The sequence below is a fragment of the Buteo buteo genome, chromosome 1, assembly GCF_964188355.1.
Source record: "Buteo buteo chromosome 1, bButBut1.hap1.1, whole genome shotgun sequence".
In the NCBI taxonomy this organism is placed as follows: Eukaryota; Metazoa; Chordata; class Aves; order Accipitriformes; family Accipitridae; genus Buteo; species Buteo buteo.
The window spans coordinates 70755335-70764105 of record NC_134171.1 but is presented as its reverse complement, the minus strand read 5'-3'; the positions used below and the strand labels follow the sequence as shown (position 1 = coordinate 70764105).

Below are 8771 nucleotides of genomic sequence, written 5' to 3'. Positions count from 1 at the left end.
CTACTTGAATACCTATTTATTTAGTAGTTACCCCCAATTTTTTTCCTCTTGGGGTGTTGCAAACACTTTCTCCATTATGATCAATAGAACTATTTAGTTGTCTTTTCTTGTTACAAGCCACTACCAGTCAAACCCCATTTCTGGAAATTGTGTGGCTCTGACCTTACCTTTATTGAACTTAATTTTACTGCACCAATATACTCTGTTCTCTGACATTAATAGAAAGGCCAGGTTTTACCTCAAGAACTAATGATCAACATACATACAGACTGGAACAAAATAGGAGCATTTTTCTGCTTAAAATCTGTGCCAGAAGAAAGGTAAGTCAGTCATGCTGAGGTTTGTACTTAATTAGAATGGCCTAAGAATGGTAGAATTGTTTTTATTGGCAAACAACAAGTCGTCAGAACAGAAAACATAACAGTATGTAGAACCATCCCCTTCTCTCAAACAAGCTGTGGTAAAGGCAGACACAGCCTTGACTGCTGTGAAAGGAACTGGTGCTGACTCCAGGTGTGCAAGATGGTAGTTGTCTGGCAATCCACACTGTTCACTGAGCTAGTCTAACTGTACCATGCACAAGCGTTTCCTATGCTCTCCTTTCTTTTTTATGTATCTGGCATATAATGACTGAGATGAACTCATGTGTTTCCCAATGCCGTCATCTAATGGAGCATAATTTTGGAATTTACTACAGAACAAATGCTCAGTTTACTCATCAAGTAATCTTTGCTCAGTTTGGGCCCTTTTAAGAATGCATATCAAAAGCCATCAGTGTTGTGTAAGCAGGGAGAAATGAAATGCATCCCTAGAAAAATCAGCTTTTTGGAGCTTAAGCAAAACGAGACTTAAGAAAAAGCTGAGAATTCACACGTGTAGATTTCACGTACAGCAGTACAGTTCTTACTAGTAAGTTAAATGAGTTTCTATTTGCAGGTGACTCATTTGCAGACACCCATTGAAAACAGGTTGAGTAACCATCCTTGGCTCTTCAACAAGTCAGAAGAATGTGGTACGTACAGTAGACTTAAGAGCCAATCTACAACACTACAAGTGGAATTGTCACGGCAGCCCTAGAAGGCATCAGTCTAATTGCTTACGCATAGTGTACCCTAAACAAAAATGCTGCAGTGCTGAAGCCTTCCTTTAAAAGCATCCCTTTGCAGAGCATCCCTTTTCACAAAAAAAAAGCCAAACACCATCAAAAACCTTCAGAGGAAGCAGAACGGAAGGACTAAACAGCTGCACAGCACTTCATTTGTGCTAACAAATCTCAAGTGCCAGTATACAGAGAGCAAAAGGAACTAAATCTCCCAAATGGCATCCTACTAGTCACAATCCTTTTTCTTTCAAGTAGAAGTAAAAGACGAAGCAAAGTATTTGCTTTAGATGATACAAGTGTGTTCCCCTGCTGCCATCTGGCAAAATAAGCTACCTTTTAGAAGTATTTGCCTGTATTTTGATGCTATAATGTCGTATCAAGCAAAGGAAGATAGGCAATTATTGTACAATATGGGAAAGCAGTCATTAGTATTGGTCTGAAGTATTAGAACCTGTTTAAGCATGTTTGAAAGCACTTAATGCCAGCACCTAAGCATTAACATACTATTTTTCTAGTGTGGCTTTACAATACAGTTCCAGTTCTCGTGATCACATGTAATGCTCTCCTTACAGATAATTGCAATTACAGCCTTACCTTACCTGTGTGAGTCTCCCACCGCTGTCCGTATGTCTGAGGTCCTCATTAAAGTTTGAGGCAAAACTGCTGATACCACTCATTTAAAAGAATACTATCATCTACTACTTAGCTTCTATTCTAATACTACTACCTTCTTCCTTCCCCAGCAATAATTATTTAAAAAAAACCACAAACCCCTAAAAACCAAAAGCCATTACATGAAAGCTAGATACTGTACATGTAATCAAAACCAGCATCCTTCTAAGCACCAACCTTTCGTGGTGGATATAAGGCACATTTACAGGTGCATATATTCAAGACATTAAAGAAAAACTAGGTTTTAAAAAAAAAAAGAAAAAAGCATCAACTCCCATTCATGGAGCACTAGTTTGAATTCTATAAATACGTGACTCACACATGAACCTAGTATACCAACCCTGTCTAGAAATAGCTGCCCATCACAAATAATTGAACCAGCATTAGAACTGGAACAGCCAATTGTCTGTGCAAAGAAGTAGGCCAAGAGCTAGATTTGAGAGTCTGCTTTTTGGTGAAGTTACATGTTAGAAGACAAGCACCCAAGAAATTGGCTAGACTTCTGAACTGTCACTGCTGCTGGAGTGGCTGATGGGCACTTTGCTTTTCCCAGCAGAGGGCTGTTTCCTCTGCTTCAACAAAAAAAGAGTTACGACCACAGTGCAGATCAAAACCAGCAGTCCTGTCAAGCCTCCAGTAACAGGTACAATACTGTTTCCAGAGTCCCCGCTTGTGATTTCCAGAACTGGCCTGTGATGCGGCGCACCAGCTGGGACCACGTCTTTCTGGGTGATGACAGCTTTGTCAGAACGGTCAAGTGCAATATGCTGAATATTCGTGCCTCTGTTTTTATCTGCTCCAATGTCTTGCACAAAGGCCAGGGCATCTGGGTTGGCTCTTCTGCTGCGTTTAAAGGCTGTGGTGCTAACTCTTCCTTTAGCAGAGGACAACGCATGGTGGTAGTCAAGACTTCTTTTGCCATTGTGCCTGCGTGCATTTTCCTTTGATCGGACTGTGTAAATAGTGTGAATGTACCATTCTCGGCCAGCTGCCACCTTAAAGAAAACAAACACCCACATAAAATCCCAACAAACCAGAACATCGCCCCATGCACATTTACTATAAACTGGAACACACCAAGGATCAGATTCATCCAGACCAGTGTCCCAAGTTTGCTGCCAAATATGTCTAAAGTCAGTGGCGTAAAAAGGCACTTGGAGATAGGATTAATCTTTTCTTAATGCAGACTGCTGAAGTAGGTCAGATAAACTATGTTCTGTTTCTTTCTAGTGTTAATGCAAAAAGGCTACTGTGTTTACCTAACAAAACACTAGTCTTAATTTAGGCAAGAACCACCCCACTTCAGGAGACCAAAAAAAGCTTTCAGGAATTTGAATTAGTCTGACTTAAAGCAGGATGCATAGTTGTCTTTTTTAATTTCATACCATATACAAACCAATTACTTTTTTTTTTTTTTTTTTTTTTTTTTTTCCCAGCTGCAAGAAGATAAAGTCTAATTTCTTAGTTTTCTCTTAGGTAAAAAGGTGCCCATGGTAAGCTAAACCAGTGACTTCTCCCCCCAGTCACAGGTGGACATGTCTGCAGTAATAGCAAGGCTGCAGAAGGGTTACAAGCTCATTGTTACAAAGCAACGCTGTCATTGTTTCTACACTGTTAGGGAAAGGGAACAAAGTAAATGTGCTGCTGAAGTCCGTCGCTGACTAACATAGTGCCCATGATTACCTGTATGCTCTGTTCTCCACCTCAGTTGTCTTTTCGCATGAAAGAACTTCTGTGATATACTTATCGGACAACTTACCTGGAAGAGCGGAGCAGATGACAGGCTGAAACCGTCAGAACCAGGCTGTTTTACTAGAGGAAAAGCATCTGCATGATCAGCTGCCAATGTAGCATGAAACTCCAGGTTTCCAAAGACTCTTGCTTGCGTCTCAGGTTGAGCTTTATCCTAAAGGAAGTAAGTTTAGTACTTGCAGATTCACATGGAAGTCAGGGATCTAAAAACGCATGCTACCATAACGTACCAGGATCTTGAACCTGTATAAGAGGGAGGGTGAGTCAGCCAGGCATCCGTATTCCTGATTGTCTGGGTTGTACTTGGGCACGTACCCATCGGCACCAGTGCAAAGGAACACCTTCTCGATGTTGCAGCTGAAGGACTCGCCAAGATTCTGAACTGGATCCACCATCACCCGGCCATAGATTTCAGATCCTAGTAAAGCAGATTAATACATTTTACGTTATACCAGTCAATTTACAATTACTAAATCAAGTTATTACCAAACCATTGTTGTTAAAAATTCTCAGGACAGGAATTGTCTAGCATTAAGTGTATTTCCCTTTGCACATGAAGACAGGATGTTCCACGGCTGTTACTACTAATTTATCATGGGCTTTAGTCTTATTTTCTGTTACAATTTGTACTGCTGTGTGGTTCTTGCAGTGCAGCTCTTTTTTAAGCAAGCTTTTCCCTTCTCTTCACTAGAGGGCAACCCATATTTGTGTATAAGAAACTATCCAACCTGACAGCATTATATCAAGCAAAATAAAGTTCTTAACAGGACATTTGGGTTTCAGACTGATAACTCAAATAACGGGCCAGTTAAAACCAAAATTATTTTTGGTCCAATACTGCCATTACCAGGAGCTTCCCTGGAACCTGGTAACAGCTCCAGTGTGTGAGAGCACCTGCCCTGGGCTAGAAGTGGAAAAAAAAAAATAAAAAAAAAATAATCAAGAACAAGTCTGACCAGCTGAAGTTATTATGCATCCAGTCTGCACTTGAAAACAGCTGCACAACCAAGTCAAGGAGCCTCAGGTGTATAAGTATTTAATTCCTGCATTTCTGACTAGAATAACCTAATTACTGCAATTACCTAGCCCCCTCAAAATGGGGCAAAAAGTTCTAGTGCACACAGCTTCAAAGCAAAACAACCAGAGTGAGGGGAATATGTGATTACGCAGTAACTGAGGCAGAGTTTTCAGAACTGCAGTTTCAGATATATGCACCTAAATTCTGCGCCTACCTTTGGAATGCTTTTCCTCTCAGAGCTCATAAACAGAACTAAAGCCTGTTACAACACTAAATTACATCATATTTTAGTGCTTCTGTATTTTACTTTTCTGCAGTGGAAATACATAGACCACGTATGGGTTATAAAACTAGTAAAATACATATTCAGCTCTTGTTAAAAGCGGTTCTGTTTCATCTTTCATAATACGCTGAATGTACAATTGACTTTTTTTACCTTTGGTAAAGGCTACATCAGCTCCTTCCCCAAATCCCATTGATCCATCAGATATCCAAAGCTCCTTTTTGGACAGCAGAAACATTTGAGTATTTAGACTGAACTCTGCTGCCACAGGGTCACTGACCTGTGGGGGAAGAGTGAAATTAAACGATCAAAAAAACACCTTGGTTGTAGCTTTACAATGGTCATTGTACACCACTGCCATAGTAGCGATGTGCTGATAAAACCCTTCAGCAGTACACAGCATTTATAAGAATTCCTCCTACATACGTACATAAACCTCCTGTTGTGCTTCTCATCACAACCCATCAAAATACACAATTGTAGTGCTTTTTTTCAATGTTGCCAAGTAAAACGGCAAAAAAAAATCTGTTGCCTCAGATACAGGACAGCAATGTGACACTTGCAAAAGTTACTGGGAGAACAGGGCTGGGGGTAAGAGGCCAATAAAACTAGATCAGGACCAGAACCTAGCTCAACACCAACTCATTTGCCCTACTCTAAACAACAATCCGCATTCTCAAACCAAGGAGCACAGGATGGGAAACCTCATCTGCCCCTACTCAGCCCTGGCTGCACTGGGCATGTTCCACTTGTGACCTAGAAGCCGCCTGCAATTTGCCCAGTAAAGTAACCTGGCCCAATAGCCCCAGCCTGGAGACAACACAGGAGTTGCCCTGCAAGTAGGTTAATTCCTCCGCAAGTAGGTTAATTCCACTGGTGCAAGGGCAGGCTGCTCCCAGCCGCCACATTTCTGCCTTCCCCACCACAAACACCTCGCGGCTGCAGGAGCCCAAGTGAGGCCGGCACATTTGGGTGGAGGAAGCCGGCGCTGGGCCACGGGTCCGTGCCTGCCCTGTGGCTCCGGCACTCCGGAGCGCTGCGAGACCCACCACGTGCGTCACGGCAGGGAGGTGCAGAGGGGAGCAGAAGGCAAACGGCCCTCCCACACGGAAACAAGGTAAAGAACCAAACTGTCTCATGGCACTATTTGATCTTGTTGACCACAATAAACCCAGCATCTAGGGGTAACAGTCATAAGGTGGTGATTATATACACAAAAGTGCAAAATTAACTTAATATGCAAGTGCCACCGCAACTCTGGTTATTTCCTTCCCCATCAAACCATTTTCCTGTGTAGCATTCGTGTCCTGCGTTACAAGGTGGCAGCAGGAAGACTATTGCTGAAGTAGTATCCTTCAATTAAATTCAACACCAATCGTTTGAGCAAACAAGACCGAGACATTCAGTTAATTTGCATGTAATACAGCTGTCTCCAGACTTACCACGCATGCCACACAACTGGATAACGAAGCAGAAGGCTAAAGAGCAGCTCTAATGGTCAAAAGGGCTGAATGGCTCTGACTGACACTGACAGGGCCTCTGAGGTATCCAGTACTTTTGCCGGATGTGGGCAGGAAATCAGGTCAATTTTTAGGTATTGACTGAAGGATGTAATGTTATACTAAGAGGTTTTAAAAAGTTTGGTATGTTCACTGGAAGTTTAGTCTCAGATTCAGAGCCCTTGCTCTCCAAATGCTATTCAAGTCATTCCTCAAGCTAACCGCACCAGAAAACCTGGTCTTTCTAACAGTCTACAATAGTAAGTTACTGCTACTTGGGGTACTGCCTTTTTTTTTTTCTTTAATATATACAGGAAAATTGTCAGAAAGCGATACTAACTCTGAATGAAGTGTTTCCCACTGCCTGAGAAAAAAACCCTCTTGATACAAGACCCCCAATGTAAATTCTATTGCATTGAATCTCAGTTTTAAAAATCAAACCCAGGACCACAAATTATTCTTGAAAATAATCCTCCTTAGAACTCAAATGCTTTTCCCCTTCAGCCCCCACCTCCTGAAAAAAAACAGCAAAGTACTTGGGAATAGGCTGGACTATGAGGTAAATAAATGGAAAAATAAGATTTTAATTACTGGAAAAAAATGAATTTAGTCTGATTTTATCTCACCTGGGAAGATGAGTCCTAGAGCAATCTACAAGCACCGTAAAACTCCTCCCGAAGCCATCAGAAATACTCCATGATTTTCTCTTGACAACTGGTACTAGATGGGCTATGCCAAAACATCTCTTTCAGTGGTTACAGAACAGCTGCCTTTGAGCCTAAATTTGCTTTTGGCTGGTTTTGCCCATGAGGCTTCACAGAAAAATGTGTAAGTCCTAAGTAAAATGGTGTACCTGTTGGAACCTGATGTCCATATCAAACACAATTGGGTCCCGTGGGTTGCAGATGACAGGGAGGGCATATTGCTGACTGGGCGCAGCAGTGCAAGGGATGAATTTCACAGTGTAAGTACCTGAGTAATCTCGCACCTGCAAAAAGATTAGAGAAATGGGCGTTTTTCCAGCCTCTGAACAATCACTTTTTCAGCTCACATTGCCCCTGAGGTGAAGCTGAATTGCCAGCAGCATCCTAAACGCTTTCACAAACTTGGACATTGCCATTTACGATCAGGGTGCTTTACCTCACGCACTAACACCGTCAGCGCGCTTCAGTGGCACGGGCAAAGCACCGACATGTGCTGCCTGTCCTGTACTTGTCTGTAAAATGAGGACTAATACAGAATACCTACTATGAGGCCTTTGAGTGACTGGCCTTGCCGCGGTGGTGGTGGGAATCAAACACGTCAGTGTCCAAATCTAACATACTAAGTCTCTCTGAAAATATGATTTTGGCTGGATTTTTAGTGAATGCAAATGGCTCCTTTCCTGCCAGCTCAGCAAGAGCTGAGTAACTGGGCTGTGTCCCTCTCACAGAAGCAAGACACTTTCAAGCAAGCCTTTTCTGCCCTATTAGAGGCACAGGCTTTGGGGCCACAGTAGCTCCCACTGACTCCTGAGCTCAGCAGGAGCTAAGCAGCTTTGCCACATGTTGGGAAAAATCCAGATTCTCGTAACAGCAGCAGCAAATCCTGGATCGCCGTTTCCTGGCAATGCCAAGGGAAATAACATTAAGGCAAATTCTTCAAGAGAGGCCACAGCTCCAGCACTGGCCTGCTCAACGAATGGTGCCAGCTAGTGCTAGCAGGAGCACAGATTCAGGCCTCTGGACTCAAACTCCGGGGACGCCAGGGACTTCTGACTGCTCATTATGTAATGAAAATACATGACTGCATCCAAATGAATTGATGCTTACTAATCTTACAGTGCTGACAACTGCATGGGAAGTATGTTAAAAACTGACGCTCCCTTTGCTGCCCTAAATTCAAGTCTGAATGCAAACTCACAGCAAAGTCAGAGATAAAACTCCACTGCTGCACAGGCTGGTGGAAGGTTGGCTCACTTCGTAACAGACTGAGTGTAAACGTGAGGCCAGGGTGGTCGGCAGACATCACCATTGATGCCAGAGATGTTCCTGAAAGAATAAAGGGCAAATTATAATTTGCCATAGTTAATATTGATGCCTAGAAAGGTTTAAAATCAGCACACAAAAGCAAAGCAGCAAGAGAATGGAAAGAAATCAACTGACACCCCAGAAAAGGAAGTGCCTTGGTTACTTATTCCCCTCCTATGCTGAGACAGAACCTTTACTGTGATACCTTTCTCCTCTGCCAGGCAGACAGCACTACAGAGACTCTGGCCAGCAGAGGCGGACAGGCTGGGTACACACCTGGGTGGGACACCACCAGCTGGCCCCAGAAATGAATCTCTGTTCGGAAGTTCACCACTAGTCGCCCTTCGTCATTGATCCGCATACTCGTGGGATAGAGGGAGCCTAGGGAGGAAAAAGCCAATGATTTTACCACCAGCATTTCCTGAGTGCATTTTTG

The 8771-nt window shown here is 42.8% G+C and overlaps 1 protein-coding gene across 1 annotated transcript in view; it reads right to left on the bottom strand.

Annotated features, from left to right (window-relative positions):
- Positions 1-100: 100 nt before the first annotated feature.
- The window catches only part of FREM3 (FRAS1 related extracellular matrix 3), a 73904-nt gene continuing 65233 nt past the window's right edge, over positions 101-8771 (bottom strand). The window contains exons 18-24 of the mRNA XM_075040183.1: positions 8612-8716; positions 8229-8356; positions 7180-7314; positions 4981-5107; positions 3757-3944; positions 3534-3680; positions 101-2769 (exon numbers count right to left, since the gene is read on the bottom strand). Of these exons, the coding sequence (XP_074896284.1) occupies positions 2269-2769; positions 3534-3680; positions 3757-3944; positions 4981-5107; positions 7180-7314; positions 8229-8356; positions 8612-8716 (1331 nt within the window). The 3' untranslated portion in view covers positions 101-2268. The remainder of the gene's footprint in view (positions 2770-3533; positions 3681-3756; positions 3945-4980; positions 5108-7179; positions 7315-8228; positions 8357-8611; positions 8717-8771) is intronic.